Genomic DNA, 16,729 nt, shown 5'->3' with positions numbered 1-16,729 from the left:
AATGTGCATCAGAGAACTCACACAGGAGAGAAACGCTTTCAATGTAACGAATGTGGTAAAACTTTCTATCGGCAGTCAGAAGTTAATGTTCATCAGAGAACTCACACAGGAGAGAAGCCCTTTCAATGTAATGAGTGTGGGAAAACTTTCTATCGGCAGTCAGATGTTAACGCACATCAGAGAATTCACACAGGAGAGAAACCTTATAAATGTAATGAATGTGGGAAATCCTTTTACGAGAAGTCATCCCTCACTCGACATGAGAGAACTCACACGGGGGAAAAGCCCTATGAATGTAATGAATGCAGGAGAACCTTCTGCCAGAAGTCAGCCCTCACTCAACATCAGAGAACTCACACAGGAGATAGACCCTTTCAATGTAATGTATGTGGTAAAACTTACCGTCATCTGTCAGCCATTAATGTACATCAGAGAACTCACACAGGAGAGAAACCCTTTCAGTGTCATGAATGTCAGAAAGCTTTTCTTACGAAGTCGACTCTTATTAATCATCAGAGAACTCACACAGGGGAAAAACCCTTTGAATGTAACGAATGTGGGAAGAGTTTTCGTCATAAATCTACCCTCACTACCCATCTGAGAATTCACTCAGGAGAGAAACCTTATAAATGTTGTGAATGTGGAAAAACTTTTGGCCGGAAATCAGCGCTTACTCATCATCAGGGAATTCACATAGGGTAGGAACTCTGTGGCAGAAACTTGCTCTGTTTTTCCCAATACCCATTTGTCTTTGTGGTTACACAACTAGTCAAGATTTTCTAGCTTTCCTTCCATTCACATGAGGCCATATGACTTCTGAAACAAATTCCAAGCTTGTAAAGGACCTCATTTGGAATTTTTCCTACTCCCATTTTTCTTTCCTTATCAAAGGGTAATGGAGATCATCCTCAGGGTAACTTGGGAGCTAATCATTAGAGATTACAGATTCACAGGTTAGAAGAAACCAGGGTCCTGTGCAAAGTTCTGCCTTCTGTAACATCACTTGTAAGTTTTGTCATGAACTGGAAATTAATTTCGGATTTGTTCAGCCATTACACGTTTAGGGCTTTTTGTTGTCATGGTATATCCTAGCCATCCCTCATCTCATATACCTTGTGAATCTAATGAAGGTATGAGAAACACTGTATGTCAGAGAATTCAGTGGGCAGGGAAACTGCTCTCAGTATTCTTCATTTTAATAAACTTTGATCAAGTCAAGCATTTTGTAAATCAGAAATTTACGAATTGAAACACCCCAAAATGAAATGGATATAGGAAAATTTTCACAAAAATCTACCTCTGATTGACCATCAGATAATTGAGAGTGGAATAAAAGCTAATAACTTGAAAAACATTTCAAGATTGATTTATCAGAGAATACATAACAAAAGAAAATTGTCAGTTTAGGAAGTGAGGAAAACATCCTCATCTAGAAATAATCTTATTCTGGAAGCAATGTTTTGGATGCAATACTAAATATCTTATTAATAATCTAACACGGGATATTTATTTGACCGTCACAGTCAACAAGGAATATGTAGCTTTGAGAAGGCACAAGTGAGTTGAGTCATCAAAGCAACAGTACTAAGTGTATTTGTGAATAATATATGTAAACTCAAAGTAACAGCACTAAATGTATATGTGAATAAAGTAACAGCACTTTGTAAACATCAAAGTAACAGCACTAAGTGTATATGTGATTAAAGTAACAGCACTAAGTGTATATGTGAATAATATATGTAAACTGAAAGTACAGCACTGTCTATGTGAACAAAGTAACAGCACTGCTTATTTACATGAGTAATAATAAGCCTCTGAGCTTTGTTAGGCTTATACATAGGAGTGTGCTCTTTAACGGCTACTTTCTATATGCTTGATTTTTGTTGTAGCCTCCAAAATAGTTATAGTAGGAACAATGCGCCCTTAGCTAAATAATTTTTGTAACATACACTACGATTTCTGACACTAAATGCTATTGTTGTCCCATCATATTCTTACACCACAGTATATATTTTTTAAAAGAAGCGTTGAATGCATGAAATACCATGTGTCATGTGTGTTTTCTACTTTTTGGTGGCACGTGTAAATCAGTATAGACATTGTTAACAAACTATTCTTTTAGGAGATGACCAAATAACGACTGATAAAATCAAGATTTACTTGAAGTATGCAATGATTCAGTACACAGTTATTTATAGTACACATCTGAATCAATTTTCAAAATTGGCCTTGAACATTAGTACTTATTATTCTGTACAGATTGAAAGCAGGGCCTGTTGAAGAAATTTTCCCCATTTTATATTTGTGTTATATCCAAAGAATATGCTTATATAAGTTTTAAGTGTGAAGGTCAGATTTTATGTGAGCAAAAAACTATCTGCATTTGTATTTAGTGTGGTAGAATGCCACATTTTCCCTCCTACAATTATACGTGGTTTTTTTTCAGACAAGCTGTTCTATGTCTGTCACTTATTATTTGAGTGACCTATGTAGTGATTTAATTTCTGCCTCAATTTCCTCATCTGCAAAATGGAGATAATATTATCTACCTCACAGATACTGAACAGTTTGGGTCAGAGTTTTCTGTTATTAGAGCTAAAGGCATTTATGTTTAGAACTTGAACATTAGAAATAAAATGGTCTGTCATTCCATAGTATGAAATGTATTTCTGCTTCTTGAGTTGATACAAGAAAAGTCTTACTAAAACTTTGTATTTTGTCAGGTTTGTCTTTAAAACATACGAAACATGTTTAAAGTGAATAGAATCGTCTACTGACCTTTTTCTGTTGTTGATTAAATATGGTATGAACTAAAAATCCAACTTTGTTTTTTTCCAAATGAATAGCCAGTTGATCTTTCACCTTTTGATTCATTCACCCCTATTTCACTGATATGAAACCACATTTTTATTGTATAGAGATTTATCCTTTGGTGTGGCTGTTACATTTCTAGGCCCTGTATTCGGGTCCCCATTATTCTGGTGGTGCACAATCCAGATGGGCCAACCATAGGACACCACCCTACTGCCCCACACCAATGATTTCACTGCTCTTCACTCTCTGCTTTTTGCTGCTTTGTATAAACTCATAGTGAATTTCAGTGGTTCTAGTAACATTCTGTCACATCACGCTTTGTGCCTTATCCTGAACACTATTCCTTTATTAAAACCAGCATAACGGTTTTGAGTTATGTCCATGTTTATATATGTAGCTCTTGTAATTTTTTAGCATCTTATACTCCGTTCTATTAAAATAACTTAATTCTGTTGAAAGGCATCTTGTTTCTAATTTTTCATGATTATGAACAATACAATTTTGGACATTGTGTACTTTATCCAGAGTAGAGCTGAATCCTCAACCCACAGTGAGAAAAACGTTTTAGTGACTATAAATACAAACATTTGTTGAATCAATCAGTATTTATTAGTCACTTATTAAGTAGAAGGCATTGTACAACAGTGAATAAAATGTAAGTTCTACTCTTCCTAAGATTAAATTGCAGTGAGACATACCAGGGTTGTCAGAAGACAGAAACCATAGCAGTGATTTGAACAGAAACAATATGATCTAAAGCACTGTTAACTTGGTATACAGTTGTTAACTGGGGATCTGAAAGGCTAAAAGGGCACACTGAGATATAAAGATAGCAGGAATCGAAAAGGGAAAAATGAAACCCAAATGTATCACTAAGATAGCAACTGCAGGCCGCAGATACCAGCTCTAGGCTGGACAAATGAAGGGACGGGGTGGGGGGGGCCTCCCTCAGAGCTGAAGTGTAGGCCTCTGAAAGGAACCTGTCCCACTGATGTGGGTATCGGAGCCCAGAGGAGGGGCCTCTCGGGATTGGGCCCATACTGGCTGAGGAGAGAGTGCTGGTTGCCTGGCACTGGTTTATCTGATGGGGCATGATGATGCGGGTGTGCGAGTGTTAGAAAAACTGCAAATGGAATTTAGCTGCGTCTCTCAGAAGACCCCATGCCTGAATGGGGTGTGAAGCAGCATTGCTAGGATGCTGACAGCACAGGATGTGGACGGAAAGCCCGGGAAGAAGCACGTCCCTTTGCCCTCCTCCATCCTTGCAGTCCTCAAGCATATACTGTTGGCCAAGCATGACAGCTGGTAAAACGTAAGTGTGGTTATAGTGGGAAAAGTCGGCTGACCCAACCCAGTCAAGCAATAGAAGTTAACATAAATAATACTGACATTTGGTATCATTCAATAGTATTGTATTTGTGTGCCATCTAATAGGATTAATACATCGGGATTAGTTTGTCACATGATTTTTTTGGAGGGAAGAAGTGATATGGGACATAGACATTCCATCTGTAGCGTTATTTCTTCATTTTTATTATTTTTATTTTACAAATAATACTGGAATATATTCTTTTTTCAAATTACAGCTATTCCTTTCTTTTCCCTTCCCTTCCAGCACAAGGACAGCAGTCCCATTGCAGGTCAGTGAGGTGAAGAGAGGAGCTCCACACAGAGGAACGGAGTAGCACTACTGTTCCTATCACAGAGACATGGGACACTGGGGAGTTGGTGGCTAAGGAGATTATAGATAGAGGAAATTGTTGGCGTGGTTGGAGATTGATTGCATTGAGGGGAAGATGAATGTATTGAAAATGGGAGCCAAGTTTCTCCCTGTTGAAGGTATTTATAAATATAGAAAGGTGGAAGATGGAACAGAACCCCGAGGTGTTGAATCAGAATTGGAGGTATTGGTAGGAATTGATCATTTTTTAAATATATGTACACTGATAGACCTAGATACATTTATAGGTGTGTGTGTACATATGTGGGTCGACACATGCACATGTATATGCAGATATACATGTGTGTATACAAACATACACATGCATGTGTGTGTGTGTATGAATGTCCTCCATACACAGATTTCCTAGCTCTTTATGCTGAGATTGCTCAGAAGCAACTCCATCCCAGGAGCTATGAGCACTAGCTTCCAGAGTTTGGTTTCTAGATACTGTCTTCCACTTAAAGGAAGCAGAAGTCCTTGGTAAATGCCTGATTCCAGACCTGGGCCTGGAAAAGCAGATGAGCCTAAAACATCTTCCTGTGAGAGCAGGCAAGGAATGGCTCAACGAATAATGGGGGCATAGCAAAAGTTACTATAAGACCATCTTGAAGATGCTCCTATTGGCCAAATCTGGAACAATTTGAACACAAAAATGAATAGTAACAATGGAGTATAACCTATGGTATAAAACAGAAAGCCATGAATCCATATTGAGGTAGAAATAAGTAAGTGGGGAGAAGAGAAATCTCTTCCTTACTAGTAAATGTATGAGGAATAATGGAAATAGAAAACCAGTATTTGGTAACCATCATAGTAGTGATTGATTATTAGTGACATTATTAATAGATACTAAGATTGGTGAGTGGATGAGGAACAGATTATTGGCATAACCTCAGAGTATATCTCCACAAATACCAATTTCAAAGGGGATAATGGTGATACTATGGTGGGGAAACCTGGCAGACACCAAAATGACAAGATGATCCAGGCTAATACCACCATGGTCTGCATTGTGTGGCCCCTGACATACACACTGACCCATCTTTTCTGTGGTTACTACCAAGAAAGTCTGGTAATGAAGAAACACAGGACAAACCCAGAGTGACCAGATCCAGGACCAGAAAGGAAAGACTTTGTTGGGACAGCTGTTGAGATTGGAATGGGGTTTGTGGATTTGACAGTAGTGCTCTGTCAGGGTTGATTTTCTGACTTGCATATTTGGTTGGTGGTTCTGTAAGAAAGTGTCCTTGTTTTAGGAGAAGGCCTGGTGGAGTACTTAGGAATTGTGATGTATGACATCCATAGCTCTGCCTCATATACTCAGGAAAAGAATAATGATAACAGGATAGTTGATCAGACAGAGATACGAAGCAAATGCAGTGAAATGTTAACAGTTGGGGAATCTAGCTATGGGGGATATGGGAATTCTTTGCACTTTTCTTACAACTTACCTAAAGTTTGAAATTATTTCAAAGTAAATCTTTCAATCATTAGTTTTTTTTGAACCCACCACTTGTACATTGGTAGTCTTCCTTGCTGTAACCATTGCTATTAGTTCAGGGTGTAACCTTTAACATCTTCCTTTCCCGTATATTTAAAACCCATATATATGTACATAAAAGAATATATAAAAGGGGTACCATCTTACTTTAAGATTGTTTTTGATATCCAAATTTTAAATGACATAAGCATTCATGAAGTCTGGTATTTATTATTGTAGATGTTAAAATAATACAATTTCTGAATTATTATTAATTGTCTAGGATCGGAAAATGTTAAAACCGACTTCCCCAATGAAATAAGAATTGTACCTCTGGTTGCCATGTGGTAATGATATTTTAACTAGGAAGCCTGAATGAATTTTATAATTTTTGGTATCCTGTGAATGGACCCCACTCCTGCACAAGTGCCCAGGAGGTCTTATGGGTGATTTGATGGGATTTGGGCTTCTTTTAAATTACAAATTGAAATTGAAAATATTTCTTAAAATCTTTAAAAGTCATCTAAATGAAGGAAATAAGAAGACCATCAGGCAAACCACACATCAATGATTACTGCAGACACTATCCATTAACAGATGCTAGTATTAAGATATTAATTAAAATGAGAAAAATAGTAACGTTACAGCAGAGGACCCCGGCAGACATAACTTTAACAGAATGGTTAACGTGTCTCAGTAATAAGACATAGCAACATGATGAACTCCCTGATACGATGCTCTGCGAAGCACACATCTCTTAAGTGGTATTCTTGTCCCACACATACATCATCCCAATCATGAGAAAACATCAGACAAACACATAGTGGGGTCCATTCTACAAAATAACCAACCAGTATTCATCAAAATGTCAAGGTTGTGAAAGATCAGGAAAGACTGGGAAGCTGTCCCTTCAATCAAGTGACACTTCGCACACAGAGTGCTGGTGTCACCCTCATGCAGCTCCACCTCGTCCTCCCTTCTGAACCTGGGATCAGAGTCTTTGATGGCTTCTGAGAATGGCGACATCCTGCAGGTTTGCCCACTTCTTGGGAGATGAGTAACAAATCTGATCACGGAAATACAAGGTAAGCTCTTTTGGGGGGTTCTGTCTCTGCGATTTAGCTCTACAGAGAGAGAGCTCAAATAAGAGAGTTTTATCTTCCAGGTGGGATTCCTGTTCATTGTGCTGGGACCTGAGTCCATGAGAAAAATTCACTTGGCATGGAAACTTTATCCAGGGTGCCTTCAAGGTCCATTCATGTTGCAAGTGGACAGGATTTCCTTCTTACTCTGGGTGTGTGTGTGTGTGTGTACACATATATATACCACACCTGCTTTATCCATTCATCTGTTGATGGACACTTAGGTTGTTTCCATATCCTGGGTATTGTGAATAATAATGCAGTAAACATGGGAGTGCATATATCTCTTCAGTGTCCTGTTTTCATTTTCTTTGGGTATATATCCACTAGTGGAATTGCTGGATCATATGAGAATTGTATTTCTGATTTTAGGAAGACCATTCATACTGTTACCTATAGTAGATGTACTGACATACATTCCTACCACCAGTGTGCAAGAGTTCCCTTTTCTCCACATCCTTGCCAGCACATATTATTTCTTGTGTTTTTGATAATAGCCATCCTAACAGGTATGAGGTGATCTCTCATTGTGGATTTGATTTGCATATCACTGATGATGAGTGATGCTGAGCATCTTTTCATGTGCTTGGGCCATGTAGATACCTACTTTGGAAAAATGCCTATTCCTCTGCCCTTTTTTTTTTTTTGAAAGATTTATCTATTTATTAGAGAGAGTGGGGTGGAGGGGCAAAAGGAGAGAGAGAATCTCAAGTAGACTCCTTGCTGAGCATGGAGCCTGATGCAGGGCTTGATCTCATGACCCTGAGATCAAGACCCTGAAATCATGACCTGAACCAAAATCAAGAGTTGGATGCTTAACTGACTGAGCCACCCAGGTACCTCTCCTCTGCCCATTTTTAAATCAGATTTTTGTTGCTTTTGAGTTTTAGGAGTTCTTTATATATTTATTTGATACATGGTTTGCAAATATTTTCTCCTATAGGTTGCCTTTCATTTTTTTTATTGTTTCTTCTGCTGTGTAGCAGCTTTTGAGTTTAATGTTGTCCTACTTGCTGATTTTTTTTCTTCGGTGCTGTGCTGTTGGTGTTATGTCCAAACAATCATTACCAAGAAAGTCATTGTGGAGGAGATTCTACCCTATGTTTTCTTCTAAGAGTTTTATGGTATCAGGTCTTAATGTTTAAGTCTTCAACCTATTTTGAGTTAATTTTGTGAGTGATATAAGATAGAGGTCCAATTTCATGTTTCTCCATGTGGTTATCTCATTCTCCTAGTACCATTTATTGAAAAGACTGACTTTCGGGGCACCTGGGTGGCTCAGTTGTTAAGCGTCTGCCTTCGGCTCAGGTCATGATCCCAGCATCCTGGGATCGAGCCCCGCATCGGGCTCCCTACTCCGCGGGAAGCCTGCTTCTCCCTCTCCCACTCCCCCTGCTTGTGTTCCCTCTCTCACTATGTCTCTCTCTGGCAAATAAATAAATAAAATCTTAAAAAAAAAAAAAAAAAGAAAAGACTGTCTTTCTGCACTGAACATTTTTGGATCCCTTGTCAAATATTAGTTCACTGTATATGCATGAGTCTATTTCTGGACTCTTCATTCTGTTCCATTAGTCTTCCCAGCTATTTTTATGCCAATACTATACTAGTTTAATTACTACAGCTTTGTGGTATAGTGTGGAATCAGGAAGTGTGATGCCTTCAGCTTGGTTCTTACTCATGATTGGTTGGACTATTCGTGGTCTTTATGGTTCCATACAAATTTTAATACTGTTTTTTCTCTTTTGTGAAAAATGCCATTAAAATTTTGATAGGATTGCATTGAATATATAATTGGCTTTGGATAGTTTTTAAAATTAAGATATAATTGGCATATAACATTGGGTAAGCATTTGGTTGACAACATAATGATTTGGCACATATATATATTGTGAAGTGATTGCCATAATAAGTATAGTTAACATCCATTATCACAAATTGTTACAGGTTTTTTTCTTGTGATGAGAAATTTAAGATCTACTCTCTCAACACCTTTCAAAATACAATGCGGTATTGTTAACTGTACTTACCATGCCAAACATTATATCCCCAGCCTTATTTATCTTGTAACTGGCAATTTGTACCTTTTCAGCCCCTCTGCCCATGACACCCACTCCCCACACTCTGCCTCTGGCAACCGCCCATCTGTATTATGATTTTGGTTGTTTTTGTTTTTTTTTAAAGATTCCATATATAAGTGAGATCATACAACATTTGTCTTTCACTGTTTGACTTATCTCATTTGGCATAATGCCCTCAAGGTGTATCTGTATTGCAAACGGCAAGATTTCTCTTTTTGCGGCTGAATAATATTCCCATGTGTGTGTATTTTCTTTACCATTCATCTGTCCTAGGTGAGCACTCTCCCGGTTGTTTTCCCAACCAGGGCAAAAGGCACTGGGCAGGTTTGCTGGCTCTGTTGGTTCTGCAGTTCTTAGTAAGGACTGCGTGCCTGTTAATAGGTACACAGGTAGAGGAGACTCATTCTGGGTCTCTTGGCATATAGTGTTGGGTTCCACAACTCCCATCAACCCATTTTTGTTCGTGGATGGATGTCAAATTAGTTTTTTAAAAAGGGAGAGAAAAAGGAGGAACCAATGTCTTATGCTGCCATCATGCTGATGTCACTCTCTGGTACATTTTTTTTCTCACTTTTGTTTTAAGTAATCTTTACACCCAGTGTGGGGCTCGGACTCATGTCCCTGATATCAAGAGTTGCATGCTCTACTGACCGAGCCAGCCACGTACCCCTCTCTAGTACATTTTTTAAATGTGATCTTGTCTTAAATATGCTTACATAAACCAAATTCTTAATTTCAAAGTATTTTGTAACCAACCCCCTATGTAAGTTAGTATACCTCTACATTACCAGTTTTTTCTTTTTTTAGTAGGCTCCATGCCTAGCATGGAGCCCAACATGGGGCTTGAACTCAGGACCCTGAAATCAAAACTTGAGCTGAAATCAAGTGTCGGGCACTTAACCAACTGAGCCACCCAGGTGCCCCTCTACATTACCACTTTTAATGGTTACATAGCGTTCCACTATATGGCCTTAATTTATTTTGCTTACACAAATTTCAAGGACATTTTGTTTCTAGTATTTGCTTTTATAAATTAAATTGTGAGGAATCCTGTTAGTTTTAGCTATTGCCTCCTTACACTAAGCCTAGCATTCTCTACTGTGCATTGCGATATTGATGCTTGGAACTGTGTAAACCACATTTCACACTTGTCCCTGCTGCCTGTTAGGCTTTGCCCTAGGAGACCCTACAGGAAGTTTGGAGGACAGGGTTATGGGAGGAGCAACTTCCTTCTTCCTGTTTGCAGAGTGCTTTCCTTAACATCACCCTAGCAATGGCCCTTCACCTTGGCCACTAGTGGTACACTACAGCTTCTTTTTTTGAAGTATTTAAAAACTGAGATATAATTCATGTATCATTAAATTCACTCCCTTAAGAGCAGAAAATTCAGTGGTTTCAAGTATATTCACAAAGTTCTGCAACCATCACTAGGATCTAATCCCAGCAGGTTCGCTCACTCTCCAGCTTCTTTTAGCTCTCCCACATGTAGCCATATTGATCCCTCTCTGACAGCAGCACCAGCTGAGCGGGACACCCCTCAGAGGCATTACCCCACCATGCCCTTCTGACAGTCCTGCAGTAACTGGACAGCACCCCCTGAAGGTCTGAATTCCAGTTCTGCGAGGCTCTTCTCTCAGCACCTATGATACCAGCATGACCCAGGCACCTCCCCTGCTTCAGGTGTGGAATCCTAGTTCTTCAAGTGTGGAATCCTCTTCTGAGTGGCTACGTTTGAATTCTTTGACTTCTTCCATCATGTTACCCTGGGGTGGTAGCTGATGTCTGCAATTGTTACCCCTGTTACCTTGGTGTTCACTTTTGCCTTTAAAATACCTGTTTTAACCTGTTCTATTAAATTCCCTCTCATCATATTTGAGAAGTTTCTCTTCCCACCTGGACTCGGACTGATGTAAACATTCTTGTACGTACATCAATGAAAATTAATTCTATTATTATAAAGTCATGCATAGTTGTCTAAATGGAATTTCCCACTTAAAATTCCTTTAGAATTTGATAAAAAAAATGAGCCTCCAGAGAGTTTACATGAATTAAACTCTCAATAAAAGTGAGTAAGAATAAGTATTTTCTCAGGCACACATCCTAACTCTGTCTTACTCTTTTTATTTTTTTTATTTTTTTATTTTTTTTAAAGATTTTATTTATTTATTTGAGAGAGAGAGAATGAGAGAGAGCAAGCACATGAGAGGGGGGAGGGTCAGAGGGAGAAGCAGACTCCCCGCCGAGCAGAGAGCCCGATGCGGGACTCCATCCCGGGACTCCAGGATCATGACCCGAGCCGAAGGCAGCCGCTTAACCAACTGAGCCACCCAGGCGCCCTGTCTTACTCTTTTTAAAAATACGTTTGAGTCTTATACTCCAAAATGGTATCTTACTTTTTCATAATTTCCCCAAATTGGAAATTAAAGTCACTTGACTGGGAAAGAGATAAGTGAAGTGTGGTAAATTCATACCGTGGAGTAGGACTTGGGAAACAAAAGCCAACAAGTGTATTGATACACTAAACAACATTAATGAATCTTAAGTGTATTGTACTAAGTAAAAGATAGCAGATTCATAAGATTACATACGGTAAGAGTCTATATATGTGACTTTCCAGAAAAGGCAAACTATAGGCATGAAGAAGAGATAGTAGCTGCCAAAGGTTAAGAAAGTTTGACTTCAAAAGGGTAGCATGAAGGAATTTTGGGAGCTGTGATGAAACAGTTCTGTATTTTGACTGTGGTGGTGGTTACACAGATCTATGCATTTGTCAAAATTCATAAAAGTACAGCAGAGTGAACTTTTATACAGAAATTTAAAAAAAATTAAATCTCAATATCTTACATGTTTTTACTTAAACATTTGCATTTTTTCAATTCTCATAATGGACTTTTATATATATTTGTCATTCATTTTCATTTTATATACCTTTGTCATTCATTATCATACTAGTGCTTAGTTCTGTAGCCCATTTTAAGTTTTTCTTTCTATTGATTTAAAGATCTCTTTTTAAATTAATATATCTTTTCTTTCAAATAAAAATATAATTTTATTTGCTTTTAACTTTTTTAAAAAATAGAGCTGAGTTTGTTTTTTATAATGTATCAGGTACTAAATTTATGGTTTCTATTTTTGGTGTCACAACTTGTCACCTCTATTTTTATTCACACTATTAGTGTTTTATTTTAAATCTGGAATCCATGTGAATTGTACCATGTGTGATCTATGTACATAACTTTACTCCAAATTGTTGGGAAGGGATTGCTTTTGGAATATTTCATTCTTTCCTCAGCGCTTTGAAATGCTACATTTATTATACTACATTCAAAAAATACACTTAATCATGGCTTTGTTTCCATGAAGCAGATGCCAAACTATTTTTATTCGAGCAATATTATGCATATTGATACTTCTCAGGAATTTTTCTTTTTGAAATGTTTGTCTGCTAATTTAGATTTTTATTTATTCCAGATGAAGTTGAGAATGCTTTTGCAAAGTACACATTAAGATACACAAAAATCAAAGAGAAAAAAATACATGCAAGACTGAGATTCCTAGTGGAATGTTTTCAAAGAATAGCGATTCTTTCTGTGAAAGGGTAGATCTTCATTTATTCAAGTAATCTTAATGTCTCCACAGAGGAAAGAATATGTTTATGTAAATGAATATATATATTTTTGGAATGTGTCTGTTTTATGATTTATCTACAATTTTCATTTATTGTTTTCATGATTTTTGATGAACTAGCTTCTTGACCCTGCCCTCGCCCCCTCGCTTTTCATTTTCTGAGAGAATCGCTGATGGTGTCGGATACTATTTTTTTTTTTTAGGCATTCTTTTATTTTATTGATGGAATCTATTTCCTAGTATTTGAAAAAGTGAACGTGACATGCAGGTTCCCTTTCCGTGACCGCTGTGTGTCTGAATTGCACAGTTGCTGCACAAAGACCTGGGCTGTAATCCGTAAGCTGTGGGGAGTCCCTGACCGGCTCTGACTGCCTGGGGAACTCTCTCAAGCGCCCCAAACTTTCATGTGCTGGGTAAATACTGCACTCTCAGCCAATCTCGCACCGCCCGTGGTGAGCAGGGAAAGGTCGTTCTCACTTGCGGCATTGATCGCAGGGACTGCCCGGTTCTGCGCAGGCCTGGTTCTGCGCATGCCTGGTTCCACCTCCTGTCTCCGTGCACTTCCGTCTTCCCCCCACACCCCGTTTTCTTCAGTTCTCGCGTGGGAGGCTATTCTCGGGCCGCTTATGCTCTGCGCTTTTCTGGGGCCGGTGCTTCACGACGACGGAGCGACAGGTGAGCCCGAGACGGTTGGACGAGGGCCGAGGCGTGCGCCGTGCCCCCCGGGGGTCGCGGGTCGGGGGTAGGCGGTCGGTGCCCGATGGTATGGAGGAGTTCGGCGGACCCCCCGACGGCAGGACGGGGACGTCTGCATCAGGACTAGGGGTCGGGACCCCACGTGATCGGCCCCTGCGCGGAGCGTGCGGTGCTGTCCGTGGGGCCCCGTCCCGGAGGCCGCAGGAAGAGGGCGTGTGCGTGTGCACGGTGGGTGTCGGAACCGGTGGGAAGGGGACGGCGCTGCGGGGAGGGCGTGTGCCTACGCGGCGGGTGGTTGCGTGCGGTAGTCGGGGGAACGGGGTCCGCCTGCCGGGGCTGCGCGGTTACCACCCCGCCTCGGGGCGACCCCGTTCCCTCGGTTCTGCCTTTATCCTTCCTGGAGTCTGCGCTGCTCACCAGCCGTGCCCATCACTGCATCTTGATGTGCGCTGTTGCTCAGTCCTGACTTGCCCTGGCATTCAGGAAGGATCTTCAAGAATTCTGTTTCTGTCTCACTTAATATAAAAAAATCTTTCCCTCTTGAAGGTTACTGACTTGTTCAGAATCAGAAGACTGAAAGTCTTGTCTCCTGACTCATGAGAGAGAACTCCCTGCTTTCCACGCAAGGAAAAGCAAATTACATTAAAAAGATCCTTTGAGAAACGGCAAGATACAGAAATTGAAACCTAGACCTTGCCTTAAAGCACTGCTTTTTATAGCTTTCTGTGGAATCACTAACCAAAGGTTTAGTAACAGGGAAATTGGTAACAGATTAGTCGGGAGTATTTTTGCAACAGTTTCGGTGAAGAGTTAATGTTACTTCACTGGGTGTATTGTTTAAACCAGTTTTTTTATTAAAAAAAAAAATTTGTGTGTGAGCATCAAGAGAAGTTTAAACTATTAAATCCTCAGGGAGCAAATATTTACATTTACCCAGCGGAAAATGTTATGCCCAGGAGCTACTACGTGATTATATCAGAGTCACTTAGATAGGTGGTGTTTGAACATCTGAAGGTCAGAGGTACTGACATTCTTCTTCCTGTCTATTGGGTATGTGTAGTTTTGTAGGGCAGGAGGATTCAGGAGCCCCCCCGGCAGGCCAGATCTTCCATGACCCATCCCTCTTGTTGTAACCCAGCACGTCTTCAGAGTTGTCTACATTTTTCCAAGACAGCAGAAAATGAACAAATCCCAGGTAGGTTATTTATTCATTCCCCACTTTATTTTACAGTGGACTCTGTGAGATTTGTAGGACTCCATCTGTTAAGATGGGGAAAATTAGTAATAGATAAAAATGTAACTTTACAGAAAATATAAAGTAATAGATCAGAAGCAGGGCCAAGTTGGCTTGTAGATACATACTGATCATTATGTATCTTAGAGTTTCTAAGTTGATTCACAAATACGTCTCTGATGTTTCTGATAGCCACGGAAAAAGAAAGACACTGTATTTTGGATACAGACAGAATTTTTTTTTAAACACAAGGACTTCTTGGAAGATATCTCTTTTGGTCTTAATATAGGGACACATAGTGGGTAACCTTCCAGTGACAGCCCTGAAATGAGTGCTTAAAACCGTCAAGAGATAGTTCAAGTAATTAATTTTACTTGTCTTGTTATTTTAGTAGTTAATTTTACAGGTCTTGTTTGATCCTGCTATGAAAGCTGGTATGTTTAGGAGAATGAATGGCCTGCAGGCCTGTTACAAAAACTCTCCGTAATGACTTTAGCCAGGTTGGGTATATAAGTTGCACAGCAGATGGTTCAGAGTTACATTCTCTGGTAAATGTGTCTGAGCTTCCCATTCAAATTCATCCCATGGAATTCTGTCCTGGTCTTTCCTCTCTGCTTTTTGGGATCTATCTAGGTAAAGATGGCCAATGATTTAATTGTAATTGCTTTCCTTGAAGAACTGCTACATTATTCTCCTGGCAACTGATGGTGCACATCTTCTTTGTCCTCTTCTGATACCAGTCTTCTGATAGCTCTTTCTTGGAGTCTTCCTCATTGTGCCCTATAGTTCAGTTCCAATTTTTCATCCTTTGTCTTTTTTTTTTTTTAACATGAACATTGAAAAAATATGAGAGTTGAGAGAGTAGAGAGTTGAACAATACTGTTCATTGTTTTGAGTACTTCTAAAAATGTATAAATTATCTTCGTGTATATATGATGGACATTTTTCCCCTCAGTTCACCAGTAATTTGAGATTGATCCATATGTAGTTTATCCCTTGTAATGCTCTATTTTTCCCTACTGTATGGGTGCACTATATTCTAAATACTATATTTTATTGGTAGGCATTTAGGTAATTTCCACTTTTCATTACTATAAATACTGCTATGAATATCCGTGTTCTCTCTGCATAGATGCAAGTCTATCTCCAAACTCGGGAGCAGTGCTTCTCAAAGTTAGGTTTTTTGGCCAGAAATGGCAGCATCACCTCGAAACTCGTCTGAAATGCAGATTTTTATGTACCCTCCCAAACCTATTGGAACAGAAATTTGGGGGGCAAGGCTCAGCAATCCATATTTTTAACAAGGTGCCCATATGATGCTGATACACATCAAATTTAAGAATTATTGCTCTAAAGTCCAATGATTAGTATTTTTGAGTTACAGGATATGAGGATTTCTAATTTTTCTAGGTAAACTTACTCATTAGAAGATGACTTCCTCCCTTCTCGCCAGACATAAAAATTATTTTTATACTAAAGAGTGTAAAACGTCACTGTTTAATTTCTACTTTTCTGATTATTGAGTTGGTGCAACTTTCATAAACCTATGGCTTTTTAAGTTGTTTCAGCCTGAGTTTAAGAATTCCCTATGTTTTTTTTTTTTAAGATTTTATTTATTTATTTGACAGAGAGAGAATGAGAGAGAGTACACATGAGAGGGGGGAGGGTCAGAGGGAGAAGCAGACTCCCTGCCGAGCAGGGAGCCCGATGCGGGACTCGATCCTGGGACTCCAGGATCATGACCTGAGCCGAAGGCAGTCGCTTAACCAACTGAGCCACCCAGGCGCCCCTTCCCTATATATTTTAAATGCTAATCTTTTGTTATAATTACTAATTATTTTCTCTTCATATGCTTTGTCATAATAGTATCCTTTCTGAAAGTTTTACATTGTGATACAACCCTCTTATGTCTTGTTTTTTTATTCTTGTTTTTCT

The 16,729-nt window shown here is 39.2% G+C and overlaps 2 protein-coding genes across 5 annotated transcripts in view; both read left to right on the top strand.

Annotated features, from left to right (window-relative positions):
• Positions 1-3,276, top strand: part of LOC118012947 (zinc finger protein 33B-like) — a 29,422-nt gene extending 26,146 nt beyond the window's left edge. For 3 of the 4 annotated variants that reach the window (XM_035008532.1, XM_035008535.1, XM_035008533.1), the window contains exon 7: positions 26-3,276. In XM_035008532.1, coding sequence (XP_034864423.1) covers positions 26-702 — 677 coding nt within the window. In that variant the 3' untranslated portion in view covers positions 703-3,276. The other variant, XM_035008536.1, reaches the window with a different exon arrangement.
• A 10,272-nt stretch (positions 3,277-13,548) lies between these two features.
• LOC118012946 (zinc finger protein 33B-like) overlaps positions 13,549-16,729 on the top strand; it is a 50,000-nt gene continuing 46,819 nt past the window's right edge. Inside the window, 1 exon segment of the mRNA XM_035008531.1 lies at positions 13,549-14,755. Within this exon segment, the coding sequence (XP_034864422.1) occupies positions 14,741-14,755 (15 nt within the window). The 5' untranslated portion in view covers positions 13,549-14,740.

Source organism: Mirounga leonina, unplaced genomic scaffold (genome assembly GCF_011800145.1).
Source record: "Mirounga leonina isolate KUSES-001 unplaced genomic scaffold, KU_Mleo_1.0 Mir_152, whole genome shotgun sequence".
In the NCBI taxonomy this organism is placed as follows: domain Eukaryota; kingdom Metazoa; phylum Chordata; class Mammalia; order Carnivora; family Phocidae; genus Mirounga; species Mirounga leonina.
This window is presented reverse-complemented; position numbering and strand designations above follow the sequence as displayed.